Below are 20132 nucleotides of genomic sequence, written 5' to 3'. Positions count from 1 at the left end.
CCTGGCCTCAATTTGAGAGAGAATACAACGGTGCATTACCAACAGAAAAGCAGCTAATTTATACCTCTCCATACAACAGTGCATTATAGAGAGAAGCAGCTGCTGTATACTTCACAAATTTACAACGGTGTTACCTATTGGATTTTGCTGTTTGCCCTTTTGATGGGAAAAATATTTTTGGCGAACAGATTTTTGGTGCACCCCTATACATGATCATACATTTTTTTCACTTGAACAAATTTGAAAAATGGCAAACAACGGCCCATCTACAAGCTCAGCTATTTTTGCTACTTTTGTGAGACACTGCAGTATGACAAAGTAGGACATCAAATTATGGGGGGGAAAAAAATGAAATGTTGAAATATGAGGTTTCTGCCTGACAGCAATGCCATTTAGTTTCTCTGAAGATTCTCATTTTCTGTATGGAAACTGTTTAGTTAGTTTGTGGATTTGAATGCCTACATTCACCATGCCGTGTTGCTTAGTAATTAATGTTAAGCTGCTATTACATTTATGAGTTGCTACAGCCCCTTTATCGAACGCACACTCACTATGTTGATTTTTTTTCAATTGATTTTCACGTTATTATCTGCAGCTTACTGGTAGAACATTATCGTCCATCTGTCCAAAATGTGTCAGGATTAATATTATGCATGAAATAAAGTCATAATAAAGTGCTCAGCTGTGTGCTGATGTGTTGTTTGGACTGTCACATTATCATAGTACATATTTTGCATTTTGCATTTAGTTAGACTATTTGTTTCGATTCTATGTATTTGTTGTGTCTTCTTCATAGAGGCATTTGTAAAGGCAAAGAACTACTACTGGGGGGGTTAACAATTTACAATTTAGGCATTTAGCAGACAATTAATCCAGAGCGATTTACAGTAAGCAAGGACAACAAAAGGTAATACATCACATTTTTTAGCATTAACCTTGACCTTGGAGCTTTTTGGGAACAATAGTGTACTGTATGGCAAGTAACAAGTTATATGTATTATATATATTAAAAAACTTAAAAACATCTTCTACTCTACAATGTAGAAAAGGTAGGCACAGGACACACTTGAAACAAACAATGCTTTTAGATTTTCATTGATTACTTGAATACTTTATTAGTCAGAAATGTAAACAGCATGTGGTACAGTAAGACATTTAAGGCTAAAAGGATAACAACAAAGTCCGTGGGACTTGTTTCCATTGTGGTCCTATGTATTCAGTTCATAAGATTGCTTTATAATTTTTTCTGCTATGTTGCATAGAGAAAAATAATTTCATTAGAACGGTCTGTCAGGGAGCTTCACTCCTCATCTTTACCTTTCTGTAAGAGAAAAAAAGACATATTATAAATATATTAAAATAGAGGTTTCACTTTCACATCTGCTTTGAAAATTGTTAAATAGTGATATTTGTCACTAGATGCTTACCTTGCCCGTATCACGACTCTTGGTTCTCATCTTGTTGACCTGAGACTCGGCAATGTCAGCCCTTTCCTCTGCCTCATCCAGTTCATGTTGCAGCTTACGGAACTTGCCCTGACTGCTGTTTGCTTGTTCCTCCTAAAATAATAGGTGGTGGATTATTCAAGGTAAGGAATTTACGTTTGGAGTCCACTTAACCTGTGAAGGCAAGCCCAACTGTACTGTCCAGTTGGGCTTGCCTTCACAGGTTTTTAGTTAAGTTACCAGTTACTGCACAGTGTCAATGACTCAATAGCTGATATGAAAATAGTTTAGAGACTCCACACAACACTTCACTGAAAATAAATCACTATGTTTCTTTCTTTTCTTTTTTGTCATTGACAACATCTTAGTCAAAATAAACTGCCAAAAGGCTAGATGTGTGTGTACTATTGTGCATGATGATACTTCTTAATATTCCTATAGTGGTTGAATCGCTGAAATACTCACAGCCTCTTCTGCAGTTCTCTTGTAGGACTTGACTTTAAGCTGCAATTTATCCACCAGGTCCTGGAGGCGGCTCAGGTTTTTACGATCCTCCTCTGTCTGCATTAAGAAATGAATTCAACATTTTCATTGAGATTTAATTCAGTTACATATTAAACCAAAGCTTGTGATCAATATCTAAGGATTATACCTGATAGGTGAGCTCCTTGATGCGTCTTTCATATTTGCGAACTCCTTTTACCGAATCATTAGCTTTTTTTTGCTCTGATTCCACTTCCACTTCCAGCTCCCTTACCTTTAAAAGGAAAGCATATGCCTGAGTATATAATGTGAATTTAGGAAAAACAGAGAGCGAGTGAAATATTAAGGCAGAGATCATACTGCAAGAATGAAGCCTAAATGGCAAAGCGTACCATGCTGCAGTTGGATAGTGTAAAAAGCAGTGTCATGTTTGTTGTACACGTCAATAATCAACTTCTCTATTATATTATTATAGGTTCTGACAATTGTGATTGATCAGGATGCCTAAATCCCTCCACTTCATCTACAGCTTACCAGTGTGATCGTCACCTTTATAAATAATCATCTTCTCCAATATCTTGGCCTCCATTGTTCTTGCTTCATTTATTATAGGTTCTGACAATTGTGATTGAACACAATGCCTAAAATGTTGCCAGGTTGCACTGAAGTGGAGATCACTCCACTAGCCATTTCATCTACTGCTTACCAGTGTGATCACCACCTTGACCGGGAACACGTCTGTGTGTCATTTTTAGTTGTCTTTGGCTATTCAAAAATAGCAGATCTACAATTTTTTTGAAAAATCTTGACAATTTGTGCAAATCTTTGAATATATATTTATTTTTAAAGCAAACATTTGTTTGTCTAGAGGTCAAGGAAAACCCTTTGCCCTGCATTTTTCACATCTGCCTTTTATAGCGCATTTTTTTATATTACTCCTAACGATTTTATCAAAATTTCACGCAAATCGGTCCACATGATCTCTATAGTCATGTGATCAAGACGGATGTGTTTGATTTTTCTTATAAAACATATGTTTCTATGTCATTGGTTCTCAAGGACCCCCAAAATTATATGTATTTGGCCGCAGACCCCCATCTCAAAGTGTTTTGTTCCAGGGACCCCAGAAGCAAAGATTTGAGTTACAAATTTTCACTTTAAAAAATATATATATTCAAAGATTTGACACATTTTCACGATTAATTTTTCAAAAAATAGCAGATCTACCAGCTTGTAGCGCAGCACTCGTGCCGCGATATGAGCTTGTAGGTCTGCTATTTTTTAATAGCCAAAGTAATCTAACAATGACACACAGATGCGTTCCCGGTCTTAATGGGTTAAGGCTTATAGTACAGAAAGTTTAGTCGCTCACCCTGGACTCCAGTTTCTGGACATGCTTCTTGCCACCTTATATTATATATTACTTATATTACTCCTAACGATTTTATCAAAATTTCACGCAAATCGGTACACATGATCTCTATAGTCATGTGATCAAGACGGATGTGTTTGATTTTTCTTATAAAACATATGTTTCTATGTCATTGGTTCTCAAGGACCCCCAAAATTATATGTATTTGGCCGCAGACCCCCATCTCAAAGTGTTTTGTTCCAGGGACCCCAGAAGCAAAGATTTGAGTTACAAATTTTCACTTTAAAAAATATATATATTCAAAGATTTGACACATTTTCACGATTAATTTTTCAAAAAATAGCAGATCTACCAGCTTGTAGCGCAGCACTCGTGCCGCGCTATGAGCTTGTAGGTCTGCTATTTTTTAATAGCCAAAGTAATCTAACAATGACACACAGATGCGTTCCCGGTCTTAATGGGTTAAGGCTTATAGTACAGAAAGTTTAGTCGCTCACCCTGGACTCCAGTTTCTGGACATGCTTCTTGCCACCTTTCATGGCTATGTTCTCAGCTTCATCCAGGCGGTGCTGCAGGTCCTTGATGGTCTGTTCCATGTTTTTCTTCATGCGTTCCAGGTGAGCACTGGTGTCCTGCTCTTTCTTCAGCTCCTCGGCCATCATGGCGGCATCAGTGATGGCCTTCTTGGCCTTTTCCTCAGCATTTCTACACTCCTGCAGAGCCTCGTCCAGTTCATTCTGAAGCTGGGATGTGTCTACCTCAAGTTTCTTCTTTTGGTTCAACAGACTGGTGTTCTGAAAACATAACAAAAAAACGTTGTGATTAGTATTTTTTTTAGATATGACATGGCAACGTTTTGAATCAATTCATGCAGTTCAAGTGATTCATTTTGTCAATATAAGTATTAAATAGCTATATAGTGTTTGTTTAGTAACAGGGGCCTCCCCATCTCTCCAGCTCTTTAATAAACATAAAATAAGGGAAAGGGAAGTGATAACACAAAGAAGTGAGAAAACAAAAATTGGATCTGGGACACTATAAGTCTGAAGCTGATAAATGAGGACTCTCTCCTGAGTTAATGCAATTGACAACCCACCTGATAATGTTATTTCTGTTAATTTAAGAGCTGGAGAGAAGCTGTTTCTGAACAAACACTACAGCAATGATTCCTATCAGAATATAGAGCTTCAACCTTTTAACAATACATGTTGGTAGCACTTTATAATAGCTATACACTATTAAGCATTAGTTAAGCATGAGTTAAACATTAGTAAATACTTAATTCATCATGAATTCACCATTTGTAAATGTGTAGTTCATACATTACTAAGCATTAGTAAATACAGTTATAAACATTTCAACCATAAACTATTTATCATTAATTAAGCATTAGTAAATACTTAATTAATCATGAATTCATCATTCGTATAACATTATTCATACATTACAAAGCATTAGTAAACACAGTTTTAAAGGTTTTGTTCCTGATTAATAACCTAATCTTTAATGTGCTTAATGATTGTATTGACATTTTATATCTCATTTTGTCTATGCTTTATTAAGCATAGACATTCCTGACTTTAGATGGGCTCACACAAAATAATTGTCTAACGACTAGTAACTACGTTAATAAATCACAAGTTTGAGTAAGTGTTTATAAAATGTGTATAAACACACTCACTAACCGTTTCTAAATCCTAAATATTTGGTGCGTAGAAGTGATATTTGTTTTAACCAACAAATATCCCTTACCCTACCTTTAATGTTGACTGATTTGGGTTTAATCCATTTCAATGATGACTTACCTGGGAGTGCAGCAGTTGAACTCTCTCACTGACATCCAGCAGTTCCTGCTCAGCCAGTTTACGACCTCTCTCGGTCTGCTCCACCATAGACCTCAGCTCCTCCAGTTCAGCCTGCACCAGATTGCTGCGTCTCTCCACTATGGCAATGTTCTCCTTCAGATCATCATTGGCACGAAGAGCATCATCCAACTGCATCTGAGAGTCCTGTTAAAATATTAAGCATTAAGGAAATGTCATCTTTATGTCTCAGCTTGTCTGACCTTAACTTGGATGATGAAAGATATTGACAGATTTATAGTCAACATGTTTTCTGTTTTCACTATTACTATACCTTCATATGGGTATGGAGTCCCTTGAGCTGTTTCTGAGCTTCTGCTGCCTGCCTGTTGGCCTGGCTCAGCTGGACCTCCATCTCATTGAGATCTCCCTCCATCTTCTTCTTCAGTCTCAGAGCCTCATTCCTGCTGCGAGTCTCAGACTCCAAGGAGGTTTGCAAGGTGTCCACCACTCTCTGCTGGTTCCTCTTAGCCATTTCCATCTCCTCATCCTTCTCAGCAAGTTTGCGCTCGATGTCAGCCTTGACCTGGTTGAACTCTAGTTGAGCTCTGAGGATCTTGCCTTCCTCATGCTCGAGGGATCCCTGTTGGAACACCACATATCATGAGAAATTCGTCTGACATTGAGCCGATACGATTTCATATCTTTATTGCTTATTCCAATCTCACCTCAGCTTCTTCGAGGGCAGACTGTATCTCAGCCTTTTCTTGCTCCAGTAATTTACGTGCCTTCTCCAACTCATGGATGCTCTTTCCTCCCTCACCAACTTGCTCAGTCAGGTCAGAAATTTCCTCTATTTTAAAAGCATATCATTATTTAAAATTGGTCCCAGCCATGAAAAGGTATCCTCAGGGGTTGTCAAACCGGCAGCCATGTGGTTTTTATTTGTATGAAGAATAAGAAACACAATTTTCCAAAAACAAATTGCCAGATAGCAGGGACAGAGATAGTAGGCTATTCTACATTTATTTCTGCTATAATGTCCAATTTGAAGTGGTTAAACGGTGGGAAAACGGTAGGAGTTACGTGCTGGTCAGTTCGCACGCACATCTGCTCATTGATTTGTGCGCATGCATTTGCTCGTTAACATGTGACCCGCATGAAGTTGCATTTCGCAAATGGGTTTAACACCCCTGCTCTACACCCATTAGATAATGAAGATGAATGAAACATTACCTTGAAGGTTCTTGTTTTCTCGCTTCATGGTCTCCAGATGATCCAGAGACTCTTCATAAGAGTTCTTCAGTTTGAAGAGCTCAGTGCTGAGAGACCTGGCCTCTTTCTGGGTGCTCTCCAGCTCAGTCTGAGATTCTTCAAACTTCTGCTTCCACTCAGCCAGGACCTGGTTTAATAATGTGTCACATTGGATCAGAAAATGCAACATATTAAGAGGCAACTATTTATCTTTCTCAAGTTGTATTACCTTGTCAAAGTTTCTTTGCTTCTTGTCCAGAGCTGCAGCGGCAGAATTAGATCTCTCCACATCCGCCATGAGATCTTCAATCTCATTCTGGAGCCTGTGTTTGGTCTTCTCCAGGGAGGAGCATTTAGCATTAACAGCCTCCACAGATTCCTCTGCATCCTGCAGACGCTGGGCTAACTTCTTCCTATTGTACAGGGCCAAACAAACATAATCCATGTGTATCAGGTGTCTCCCTACATCTCATAACAGTGACCTTCATCTAGGAGGTGATTTCCTTACTTTGCCTCTTCCAGCTCCTCGGTCCTCTGGACGGCATCAGTCTCATACTTGGTTCTCCACTGAGCCACTTCAGAGTTAGCCTTGGACATGCCCCGTTGCAGCTCCGCCTTGGCCTCCTGCTCCTCCTCATACTGCTCCCTCAGCAGGTCAGAGTCATGGCGAGCAGACTGCACTGCATGGGCAAGTGCATTCTTGGCCTTTTGTGAAGGAAGGGGGCGGGGGTAATTTAGTTAGTTGCAGAATCCACAAAAACCTGTTTCCTTATAAACTTTTATCACAATCCTTTTATTAATGAATGGTACATTTTTATTAATTAATTGGTGTATGGTCCATTTCTACCTAAATGCCATTTTATTGAAGCGTATTCTACCTTGATTTCCTCCTCCAGTTGTCTCTTGAGGTCCTCAACCTGCTGAGTGTATGACTGCTTCCCTCTGGTCAACTGGGAGACAAGAGAGTCCTTCTCCTCCATCTGCCTGATCAGCTCACCTGTAGCCAAACACGTTTTTTTTCAATCATCTTCTTTCACTTACAAAATAATGAATGTAGCTCAAATGTCAGTTAGCTGGAATCAAACTCAAACACTAGAATGAGCTGGATGTGAATATATTTCCACACATTGTTGCTACAGTTGTTTTGTCATGACCCATTTTAACAGTGTCATACCATTCTCAGTTTGAAGCTTTGCTTTCTGCATGGTGAAGTCATTAATGGAGCGTTGACCTTCCTCAGATTTTGTTCTGTATTCAGTCATCTGGTCCTCCAAAGTGCGGCACATTTTTTCCAAGTTTGTCTAAAAGAATCAATACATCAATTTATTATCAATCAACACGATCATTCTGACCTGATTCTACATTTACACAATTAGGACTTTTGACTCCTTTGGTCTTAGCGATTTGCTCCATGTTGGAGACTTTTAACTCACCTTGGTCTTAACAACTTGCTCCATGTTGGAGACCACATCATCAAGCTCCAGTCTGAGCTCGCTCTTCTCTTTCTCCAACTTCTGCTTGACTCTCTGAAGGTTGTCAATCTGCTCTCCCAGGTCAGCCACACTGTCTGCGTTCTTCTTTCTCAGAGTAGAAGTGGTGGCCTCGTGTTGCAGAGTGGACTCTTCAAGGTCTCTGCGCACCTTCTGGAACTCAGCCTCTCTCTTCTTGTTCATCTCGATCTGGGCGGCGGTGGCCCCACCGGCCTCCTCCAGCCTCTCGCTGATCTCCTCCAGCTCTCTGGACAAGTCTGATCTCTGTTTCTCCACCTTGGCTCGAGCAGCTCTCTCAGCCTCCAGTTCTTCCTCTAATTCTTCAATACGGGCCTGACAATGCAATGTACATTATTTAGCCCAACACTTTGTTATCGCCTAACATGTTTTCACCCCCGTCTGTCAGTATGTCTGTCAGTTAGCTGCAACTCAAGCAGTTATGAATAGATTTGCAAAAAAAAAAAAAAAAAAGCTCCCGGATTTCCACAATACTTGATGGAAGGTCCTGGGCCCAGGGAGAACTGATAACATTTTCCTTGGTGGATATCTGTGCTTTGAATCAAGGGTTTCCAAAGACCAAACTGTTCAGGCCACGACTCCCCAAAATAATCATATTTGAACTGAGGACCCCCACACCCTGACAAGCACTTGGAATTTCATTTAGTTTGACTCGGTTCCACAGATAAATATTGTGAAAATAGCCGAACTACAAGCTCGGCGTTGCGAGTTCCCCAGTTTGAGAACCAACTGCTTTGAATAAAAAAAATGTTTAGTTGTGCATGCATAATTACATTTTATATTGCATTCATAGTTACCTGCAACTCCTTAAGTTTCTTCTGAAGTTGGGCACTCATAGCCTGTTCATCCTCAATCTTACTGTTTAGCTGGCTAACCTCAAAGTCCTTCCTATTAAAAGAAATGTTTATATTTATACAGTAAAGACGCACTCCACCAAAATCATGTTTTTTTTGTGTGGTGGATATGTTTTCGAAGCTTAATAATGAAACTCCTGGCACTCTTCATACTGTATAGCATTACTATGGGTTTTTACCACTAAAATCTGGCTTTCAGATTTCCACTTCTTGAAAACGGCTCTGATGCTGCGCACGCAATTCAGACGCTGTTACGTCACAAATGCACTCGCCAATCAGAGCATCACTAAATGCAACAATATACAATGAGGAAGTTTGCAAGGAGTCATCAATGAGGACGTGTCTTGTTGTTTTGATTTGGTGTGCATTCCCTTGCATAACCCTTTGTTCCGATCATCAATCTCATGCATAATTCATATAATATAGAATACTAAATTAGGACAAAGTTAGAGCAAAAAAAAAGGTAACATAAAGCTAGTTTAAGAATACTTGTCATGTACATTTAATGATCAGAGATTGATGTTTCTGAGGATTTCTGAGGATGTGTGATCTGCGACTTTAAGTGAGAGAATACAGACATTTAGGGCCTCTATGTATTTTTTAAATTGTTGCATTAGATTTGTAAGGTTTTGCATGATTTACTTCTTCAGTCTCTCCTCAAGTTGCTGCTTGTCATTCTCCAGGTCCATTAGGTTCTCCTGGGTCAACTTCAAATCTCCTTCCAGCTTCCGCTTTGCTCTCTCGAGATCCATCCTGACTTTCTTCTCTTGTTCCAGTGATCCTTCAAGCTAAGAAATGAAACAATGTCAGGAAGAATACAATGGGCCTAATTCACAAAGCTATTCTGTCAACTATATTTCAACGTGGGTCTGCTCCTAAGTAAATAACAAAGTCGGCTTCATGAATGGGTGTGTACATCTTTGATTTGTGCACATCACAAGTGAAAGCACTACGTAGTACAACGGTGTTACTCGACAAGCTTTGCATGGCAATGCCTTGATAGGTTGTAGAGTATTAGGGCACTAGCGAGTCCCTCGCATGATGGATCAGCTGAACGTGAGTGATAATGTCACAGGAATACATTTTAGGCTAATAAAGCATGGAAGGATATTTGGCACTACTGCAATTGATTTTGCATTAAGAATAAGGAATTGTAAGGGCCATCATGCATGTTTTCTGCCACATACTGTATACGACCGCCTCAGAACAGACATGAGTTTGTCCATCAACTTCAGCTAAGAAGAACAATGATGAATGAAAGGCTCACACGAATGGTTTATGATCGTTTGCACGTTTTTGTGAATGAGGCCCATTGATTGTACTCTGCTCCACATTCTAATAACTCTATGACAATGCTATGACAATAATATTGCTTGATATACTCACATCGTCAACCTGCTGCTCCAGCTTGGTCTTGGCCTTGGTCAGAGTGTTGACTTTGTCCTCCTCACTCTGCAGGTCGTCCAGCGTTTGCTGATGAGCCTCTTGAAGAGCCTTCTTCTCCTTGGTCAGCTTGCCAATGAGTTCGTCTAACGCTGCCATCTCCTCAGTCATGTTTTTAACCTAAATTATTAACTACAGTAGTTAGTATAATTCAGTGGTTCCCAGACATTTTAGCTTGAGACCTAAAAGAGACATTTGATGTCTCCCCGGGACCCAAACTAGTGAAAATAGCCGATCTACAAGCTCACTGTACTGTAGATTGTAGATCTGCTATTGTCAGTACTTTTATTTTATTTTATGGAAATCTTTTGGAGACAAAACAAACTTTTCAATTAGTTTTTAACTTTTTGTTAAACCTTTTTAACAAAATGTAGGAAACCAAAAATAAAGGGTTATTCACTCATGACCCTTAAAAATTGGTCCGCGACCCGCAAATGGGTCCCGACCCACTGTTTGGGAAACAGTGGTATAATTCACTTGCTTGGGTAAATTCCTCATCAACATGAGTTACTGGACTTGATTGTCTCTTACAATACCTTGTTCTCCGTGGCGTGCTTCTCCTTTTCCACTTTGGCCAGAGTGAGCTCCAGGTCATCAATGTCTTTCTTGAGTTCTGAGCACTCGTCCTCCAGCTTCCTCTTCTTAGCAGTCAGCTCTGCGTTCATCTCCTCCTCGTCTTCCAGTCTTTCCGTCAGCTCTTTTGATTTGGCCTCAAGCTGGATCTTGCTCTTGATCAGACCCTCACAGCGCTCTTCAGCATCTGAGAGAGCATCTTGTTCCTATTTGGAACAAAATATTTCAATGTTTTATAAAGGAAGTGTAATGGCAACGTAAACAATAATATTACAGTTAATATATGTATGTGAATTTAGTTCATTTGATGACTTACAGACTGGACTGCGAGCTGCAGGTCATTCTTCTCTTGGAGAATAGAGACCATTTTTTCTTCCAGTTCCTTCTTCCTGGCATCAGTTTTAGCAAAAACCTCTTTTAGCTTAAGGAATTCCTCCTTCATGTTAGCCATCTCCTTCTCCGTCTCCGCCGACTGCAGCAGAGGCTTGATCTTGAAGAACATCTTCATCCAGGGCCAATTCTTGACACCCATGAAAGCACGTATATTCCACTGGATCACCAGTAAGGCATCCCTTTTGATATAAACAGTTGTTTTTCAGTAATTCCTCTTCTATCAAAGGATGTTTGATTTGAGCAAAATCTATGATACTGTACCTGCGCTCTACAAGTTTCTGGAATTTCTGTCTGGCAATTAATCCTCTGGATCTGGCCTGAAGTCCAGTGATGATGAGAGAAAGACGGTCGTCTCTCATCTCTTCAAGAAGACCCAGGAGACCAGCTTTGAAGAACACCTAATATTGATAAGAGGACTGTGTGTTAGATACATCATTATTTGATTAGTGTCAGGTGTGTGTTGCTAATTGTTGCAACCAAGCTGTAGCTGTGTGTGTGTGTGTGTGTGTGTGTGTGTGTGTGTGTGTGTGTGTGTGTGTGTGTGTGTGTGTGTGTGTGTGTGTGTGTGTGTGTGTGTGTGTGTGTGTGTGTGTGTGTGTGTGTGTGTGTGTGTGTGTCTGCAGTCAGATCAGTGTTTTGGTGTCAAAAGGTGTAAGTTACATACAGTTATCAGGTATTTAGCTAACATGTGTTAATTTCTAGATGTTATGAATTGTGGATTAACCTGTTCCCCGGATGTGTCAAATCGGACATATAATGATTGTTATAATGACCTATAAGCATTTAGAGCTGACAACAGCCTCTGAGTTAGAATGAGTAGAAAGGTGCAACCGGGAAATATATACTAAAATAATAATAATAATGGACATATTGTAACTATCAGTAGGGCCTACAGGTATATTTATCATATCCGCAGGAATTATCCAAACATGAGTAAAAATGTTAAAAACATGGGTGGCGTTGTCTGAAGGGGCTCTCAGAATAAATAAATAAAATCCTGATCTAGATTATACGCAAAATAACCCAATAAGTGGGGAAAAAACAAGAATTGTTTCTGTACTATTAAAAAACCAACCTTGGTGTGTCCAAACCTATACTGCTCTTCATCCAGATTCAAGGAAGCCAGAAGTTTTTCTGAAGCTTTCTTGTTGTCCATGAACTGTCCCTCAGGGATTGCACTTGGATTGAGAATGCGGTATCTGAATGAAACGTTGTAAACACATCATTTGAAATCACAGCACATTTAGAGAAGCAGCTGTAAATAACTGTTGGGTTAAAAGCTGGTGTTTAACCTTTGTTTGAAGTCAGCATAAAGAATCCTGTTAGGGAAACCCTTTCTGCAGATCCTGATGCCTTCCAGCACACCGTTACAGCGTAGCTGGTGCATGACCAGAGGATTCTCCATGGCCCCGGGAGTCTTGGACTCATTGGGGATGAGGCAGCGCACAAAGTGTGGATGGGTGGACCTCAAGTTGGTCATGAGCTTACCCAGGTTCTCCTGTGGGTTTAACAAAGAATGAATGTGTATATTGTATTGATATATTCTGTAGGATTTCAAATGTAAAATGTAAATGTTTTGCCACCGATAAAGTATTACCCTGTGCAAGGCAGACACAGTCTGGAATGAAGACCCTTTCTTCTTTTTTCCGCCACTTTTGGCCTCCTCTATCAACGACAAGAAAAGGGCAGACCATCTGTGTTACCAGTAACCCCCTGAACGTGAACTGAACTGCATCACGTATATGACGTAATCAGTGGTGGAAGAAGGCTATTCATAGTTTACTTAAGTAGAGTAGCAATACCACAATATAAAAATACTCTGTTGCAAGTAAAAGGCCTGTGTTCAAAATGTTACTTGAGTAAAAGTTCAAAAGTATTGGCATCAAAATATACTTAAAGTACCGAAAGTAAAAGTACAAAAAACGTTTGAAAATTGCAGATCTACAAGCTCACAATGCATCGCGGTGCGACGCGTTGTGAGCTTGTAGATCGGCTATCTTCAAATAGCCTCTGTATGAAATAGGGCTAAAGTGGTTAATGTATGTTTTATAATATAATAATTTATATCTGCAAAGAAACTAGTAACTAAAGTTTTCATATAATTGTAGTGGAGTAAAAAGTACAATATTTGCCTGCGATGCAGTGGGTAAAAGTATTGAAAATTGGAAATGCTCCAGTAAAGTAAAAAGAAAATACTTCAAATTGTACTTAAGTATATTACTTGAGTAAATGTACACCATTGGAAGTATAAGCTCACGTACCTGCTGCAGTTTCTGCACTAGCATAGCTAGCAAAGAGCGTACCCAGTAACTTCATCGTCGACTTCTGGAAGAGACCGACCACGGTCTCATTGAGAGGGTCTTTATTTTTCACCAACCAGTTACCAATGTTGTAATCCACAGTGCCGGCATAGTGAACCAGGGAGAAATGGGCCTCTGGTCTCCCCTTGATCATCCTGGGCTTCTGGAAGTTGGGGTTTTTGCCCAGGTGGTTGTCATACAGCTTAGCCTTGAATGTTGCATCGCTGGCTTTAGGGAACATGCACTCCTCTTCAAGGATTGACATGATACCCATGGGCTGGAGAAAAGTGGGGAAAGATATGGCAATATACTTAACTATACTTAACCCCAGCATCCGTATAGTGGGGAAAGCTTTCGCTGAAAATAGCAGATCGACAAGCTCACACCGCGATGCGTTGCGTCGCGTTGTGAGCTTGTCGATCTGCTGTTTTCAGCGAAAGCTTTCCCCACAATAACAGAAAACAGAAAAGGCACTAGTATAGAGCCCTGCGGGACTCCGCTCAACCATATGGGGTTTAAGTGGTTAACACAGTATATGAAAAACTAATGAATGAATATTAGATTATAAAAATTCGGATGTGATCTATGACTTTGAACTCCAAAACACCAACCTTCTCAATGAGCTCAATGCAGGCAGCTAAGTCCATGCCAAAGTCAATGAACACCCAGACGATGCCTTCTTTCTTGTACTCTTCTTGTTCCAACACAAACATGTGGTGGTTGAAGAACTGCTGCAGCTTCTCATTAGTGAAGTTGATGCACAGTTGTTCAAAGGTGTTGAACTGTAAGGGAAGAAGTTGAAGCAGTGCTTTGTGGCAGGTAAGCATAAGACCTGCGGTTCAATAACATACTGTACCATGCTAAGGTGGTGGTATAAGATTGCTAAATAATTGCAGCAAACTTAGTCCAACTTGGTGAATGCTATAGATGCGTTGCTTTCCTTTTTGCCGCTGTGTGTTTAATAACATGTCTATTAAATGTAGGGTAAGTGATTTTCTTTGGACCAATATCACCCTCCTCGCCCCGGCTGCCCTCCCCCGAACAAGGGACAACAATTGTGTCTGAGCACGTTTTCTATAATATTCTATACCCAAGTCGTCTTGCTTTACATTTTCACAGACAACTACTTGTTGTAGATTTAGAATATTAAAATGTATCAATTACAGTTTCAGTCTTCAAAATACTCACATCAAAGATCTCAAAGCCAGCAATGTCCAGCACACCAATGTAGTGCTGACGAGCGGCCCTGGTTTCCAGGGACTGGTTGATTCTCACCACCATCCAGTTGAACAACCTCTCATACACTGACTTGGACAGTGCACCAATAGCGTAGTAGACCTGTCAAACATAACGTTGATTTAAGCATAAAACAATGAACTCACATTTGAACATATATTGCTGTCTTAATGAAAATACATGAGTACAACAGTACAATGACTGACACTCACTTGATTGACACCCTGACCTTTGGTGACCCATTCATTTCCTACTTTGACCCTTGGGTGGCACAGGCCCTTCAGGAGGTCAGCTGAGTTTATCCCCATCAAATATGAGACTTTGTCAGCATCTGGAGCAGGAGGGTTTAAAGATATTTTCACCACATATACACATTATCTTGAAGATTTACAAGCAGTTTGTATTCCATTAAAACCGGGAAAGCATCTGTGTCATCTGTGTCGTCGGCTATTCAAGTCTGCCTGAAGAAGGTCTAGACCGAAAACTTGCTATCTACATTAAAAAAAAAATACGATTATTTTTGTTTGAGTTTGCGTTGGCTCCTTTTAATTGTTCATCTGGCTTCATTTTGACTCCAGCACCTCACCCAAGTCTACTGGTAGATGAGCTGTGTTTTTTCACTATTTTGTCAGCGTTGGCTATTCAAAATTAATAGCCGACACTGAGCATTTAAAAAAAATCTTGATCGTGTTTTTTAACTCAAATTCTCTTTTGATGGTCCTTGGCAAAAACAAGTTTGAGAACTACTGATTTAGAACAAGGCATTTGTAGAATCGGCCTCGGGTCTTAATAGGTTACGTTCTTTTGTATTTATTTTTATTTAGAGTAGCCAATATTTTTTTCCCTAATGTAGTCCTTATGCCAATTGATTCCTCCCCACACACATTTCTGTGTTGTCACTACTGTCGTATCCTACTGACTCACCTGCCAGTGAGGAGCCCCCACCAGAAGGAGGTAGAGCCTTCGTCCTACTCCTCCCGCCCCACACTCCCCGCTGACAGGTGCCGCCCCAGCCCGTAGGAGTACGTGCAATGACCGATGTCACCCACCCCGCCACGGCTTCCCTCCCCAAACACGGGCCAATTGTGTTTGTGTAGACACTCGACAAAGCCGGATGCACCACGGTGGATTCGAACCCACAACCTCCGTGGTGGTGGGCATTGACTTTACCACTGCGCCACCCGAGCCCTTAATGGGTTAAGTTTTGAATGATGAAATCTTACCCTCAGTGCCATCAGGCTCTGCCTGCTCCTCCCTCTGCTTCTGTTTAAACTTCATGTTGCCATAGTGCATGATGGCACCAGTCAGCTTGTAGATGCCATTCTTCTCCTCTTGGGTGAAGCCCAGCACATCAAAAGCTTCCTAAAACATGAGATAATAGTTGGACAAGTTGGTTTTACATTTTACTGAGCCTTACATACTGTATCTCTCATTGTGTTTTAGTAGTATATATTACATTACTTTATTACTATAATATATTGTGATATATATTATAGTAATATTGGCTTTATTGTGAAATGGCAGCTTTCTTTCTTAATGTATTTGCTAATCCAGGAATTCACTTACATCAGTAGCGCACAGCTCCTCAGAATCATTGATGGAGGTTACAGCTATCTCTCCTTGGGAGATGAAGGAATAATCATAGGGGTTGCTGGTGATGAGCAGCATCTCTGTGAAGCATCAAGCATATACTTTAATTGTTATCACATTCTGAGTCTTTTTTTAAAATGGCATGACATTGTTTTACGTTTCAATATTCACCCAGCAGCTCTGGTTTCTGTTGAGACAGAATCTGGTAGAAGATGTGGTAGTCTCTCTCAGCTTTAAGTTGAAACGTGACACGGGACTTCTCTAGCAGATCTGAAAGGAATGGTAGTTTTAACTGTACGTTTTTTTTTACTGTTTAAATGCATCAAATATATAAAGCTTGCTTGTATACTTACAAGTCTCAATATCAGCAGAGGACAACTTGCCACTAACACCAAAGTGGATTCGGATGAATTTACCCTAAGAAATATGACAGGCAAATTGTTGTGCTGTTAAGGGAATACAATCTGGAGGAGGCGTTTCTAGAACTTGTTGACACAAAATCACTCTCTATACAATGGCCTTTGTGTGTGTAGTTTGGGTTGGGGTGGTAAACTTACAAATCTGGAGGAATTGTCATTCCTGATGGTCTTGGCATTCCCAAAAGCCTCCAGAGCCGGGTTAGCCTGAATGATTTGATCTTCAAGGGTTCCCTAGAGACAAGCAGATAGTGTTTTAAGTCATGCACCATTGCTTTTACTGTACTTAACGCACTAGATGTTCTGAGTACAAAATAAACCTTTTTCTCTGCGGCAGCATCCTTCTTTCCAGAAACAGCTGCAATGCTGGCAAAGTACTGGATGACTCTTTTGGTGTTCACAGTCTTTCCAGCACCAGATTCTCCACTGATGGTAGAAGAACAAGTTTATTGTGTTTGTTTGTTTGTTTATCTGTTTGTTTCCAGAAATGATGAACTTTGTATTAGTATTTTCTTTTCATAGCAGATCAAGGTAATGATCCTGATGGTTACTGTAGCGTTTTACTCACGTGATCAGGACAGACTGATTCTCCCTGTCTGCAAAAGTTAAAGAGAAGGTAATATGATATGTGGTACTAATTTGGGCAGTCACATGAATATATTGGTGGACACACCAGTGTTTTATAATCTACAGAGTCACCTTTACTAATCGGGTTGGAAGAAGGTTTAACTTTACAGTACCTGACAACATGTATTGGTAGGCATTGTCAGAGATGGAGAAGATGTGAGGGGGAGCTTCACTCCTCTTCTTGCCTCTGTAGGCATCGACCACTGACTGGTCGTACACTGGCAGCCACTTGTAGGGGTTGACAGTCACACAGAACAGCCCTGAGTAGGTCTGTGGAGGAGGTCAGTGTCACATTGGTGAAAGGCACATAAACTAGATGATCCTCACATTTTGGCAGTGGGGGAAAAGTATGTTTTACTTAAGTAAAAGTATCAATACTGCATTGTAGAAGTACTCCGTTACAAGTAAAAGTCCGGAATTCAAAATTTATAAAAAGTACAAAAGTATTGGCATTAAAATGTACTTAAAGTACCAAAAGTAAAAGTACTAAAATGTTTGAAAATATTTTCAAATAGCCTAGGTATAAAATAGGGCCAAAGTGGTTAATGTATGTTTCATAACATCATAATTTATATCCGGAAAGTAACTAGTAACTAAAGTTTTCAAACAATTGTAGTGGAGTAAAAGTGCAATATTTGCCTCGGAGATGTAGTGGAGTAGAAGTAAAAGTATTGGAAATTGGAAATACTCAAGTAAAGTACAAATACCTCAATATTGTACTTAAATACAGTACTTAAGTAAATGTACTTAGTTACTTTACACCACTGCATTTTGGTTGCAATGACTCACATAGATCATCCAGGCTGCATAACGCTCTTTGAGGTTAAACAGCACAGCGGGCTCATGGAGGAAGGTGAACATCGCCATGTCTTCAATTTTATCATACTTTGGTGGGTTCTGGGGATGGACAAGATCCTCCTTATGTGTTGTTTCCTTGAAAGAAAAGACCATATGGTATATTAGGTTCATGTGGTCATTTTTAACCCCAACCAATAGTATTTTTGTTTTAAAATATCTGGAGATGTACAATGACTGCTTTATTTTGTGTGGTTTCAATGGTAAGAACAAATGTAATAAAATATTTATTTATCAATAATTGCCAACATTGTTCTACCACCACTAATGGCAACTGCCTTCATTCATACATGACACACTTACTTTTCCAAACTCGGTATTCACGGTGACTCTGTCGCCATCTCTAGAGATGATTTGAGCCTTGACATACTCAACTTCAGGATCGGGCACAAAACACTCCTTTTTCATGTCGAATGGACGAGTCTGGGCCTCCAGGCGCTCCTTGTCGGACTTTCGCAGAAATGAAGCTGCCTTCCCGAACTCTGCCATTAGAGCGTCCCCCATCTCGACGCTCTTAGATGTCTATCTGCAAACATTTACCAAAGAATCAACACCTAAACATCCAAACTTCAAATTGCTTCCACACTACTCGCATGCTCTCATAAGAAACTTTTCATAATAATTACATAGATGTCCCAGTGTCACTGAATAGCGTCACTCCCAGAACCCCAGCTCACTTTGCTAGGCTGGGATGGCTATGGGTAGAGAGGGACAGAGTATAGCAACATGCAATGGGCCTGGTCTTCAAGATACTCAGGGTATCAGTGCCCACTGTCAAACTACTTCACAAGAGCGAGAGACGTCCACGGGCACAACACCAGAGGGAGCACCACTGATCTCGTACCCCCCAAATTCGGAACAAACATGGGAATGAATGTATTCTACTATTCTGCCACCGAAATGGAACGCCCTACCACCAGCCATTAAACTTTCGCGACTCCCTATCATTCAAAACCGGGTTAGGGTTAGGAGGACCTGTCCTCAAAGTACGACAGGACCTACATACAGTATGGCTTCTAGCTTGCCACCAGTGAGTACCGTCAGCAAGTTCATGGCCACCAGAGAGTTTGAAATATGCGAAAATATAAATCAGTTGAAAACTTTAACAATTTAGGAAATTATTTTGTTTATAATTGACATTTGGCTACATCACATAATAACATTTGGTCACATAAATGAACACGATTATTACAAAGATGAAAACTCTAATGTGTCAGAACTGCCATTTCAAATTAGTTTTACAGTTGAAAACACATTTCTGTGCCTACAACATGAGCTGTTTCATTAACTTAAAATACATTGATACTGCTTGACTGCCCTGTTACACAGAATAATATACCACTCTCACACTGCTCAATATATTGGAACCACTTAAACCCTCTATTCTTAGAAAAATTGACCTGAGTTACAACTATACTTGGACCACTTTTTTCTGTCTACACCAAGATCTACAAGCTCACACGTGTTCTGACGCTTCTAGAATGGGCATGCTGGGGTTCAAGTGGTTAAAGAGCTGTTTCACTCGGTTACAGTGGGTTCTACTCATTATCTCTGTCAACTCAGAGGCAGTATCCTCTGAAACCTCTGTTTGGATGGCTATTAAAGGTGGCTGACCAGAAAGTAACTATATGACACAAACAGTGACTTGCCTTGTTTTGAAACCCAGTTGGATGACTCGGGATGTGTTGGTCTCTGTGGGAAACAGTGAACATGGATGTAAACAAAGGAATAGCACAATCCAATCCATTTGCTATTCATAATTGACCAACTTGTTTTGCCTCTCCAGTCTATCTTCCTGTTATCTCTTACCTTCAAGTGTCCTGGCGTCCTGTGTTCCCCCAGCGCTGTTCCTTTCTGTTTATAAAGACTAGCATCGGACCATGTTTGGAAGGAGCTCATAAATCCATTATTATTACATGCTGCGGTTCTGTTTTGGGTGGTGGAGGTGTGTAAATCTTAACCAATAGGGCCTGATACAATG

At 40.2% G+C, this 20132-nt stretch overlaps 2 protein-coding genes across 2 annotated transcripts in view; both read right to left on the bottom strand.

Annotated features, from left to right (window-relative positions):
• Positions 1 to 20132, bottom strand: part of mtss1 (MTSS I-BAR domain containing 1) — a 656873-nt gene that overhangs the window by 220637 nt on the left and 416104 nt on the right. The gene's annotated exons all lie outside the window — the stretch shown is intronic.
• Positions 1301 to 18655, bottom strand: LOC311049746 (myosin-7-like; the record flags this gene model as incomplete). The annotated part of the gene is made up of 37 exons (XM_084063564.1): positions 1301 to 1321; positions 1428 to 1559; positions 1911 to 2006; positions 2098 to 2202; positions 3798 to 4094; positions 5106 to 5309; positions 5437 to 5745; positions 5831 to 5955; positions 6339 to 6504; positions 6586 to 6769; positions 6865 to 7061; positions 7235 to 7353; positions 7531 to 7657; positions 7790 to 8179; positions 8662 to 8752; positions 9361 to 9506; positions 10105 to 10281; positions 10698 to 10940; positions 11051 to 11306; positions 11389 to 11525; positions 12203 to 12326; positions 12420 to 12625; positions 12725 to 12792; positions 13389 to 13704; positions 14039 to 14209; positions 14616 to 14765; positions 14876 to 14994; positions 15887 to 16025; positions 16230 to 16333; positions 16425 to 16523; positions 16607 to 16670; positions 16811 to 16903; positions 16990 to 17095; positions 17238 to 17265; positions 17410 to 17566; positions 18086 to 18229; positions 18455 to 18655. 37 exons carry the CDS (start codon positions 18653 to 18655, stop codon positions 1301 to 1303), a joined length of 5811 nt encoding a protein of 1936 aa, XP_083919690.1.

This window comes from Gymnoscopelus microlampas (genome assembly GCF_963454915.1).
Source record: "Gymnoscopelus microlampas genome assembly, chromosome: 7".
In the NCBI taxonomy this organism is placed as follows: Eukaryota; Metazoa; Chordata; class Actinopteri; order Myctophiformes; family Myctophidae; genus Gymnoscopelus; species Gymnoscopelus microlampas.
The sequence above is the reverse complement of the archived record's forward strand: the minus strand, read 5'-3'. Positions and strand labels throughout refer to the sequence as shown.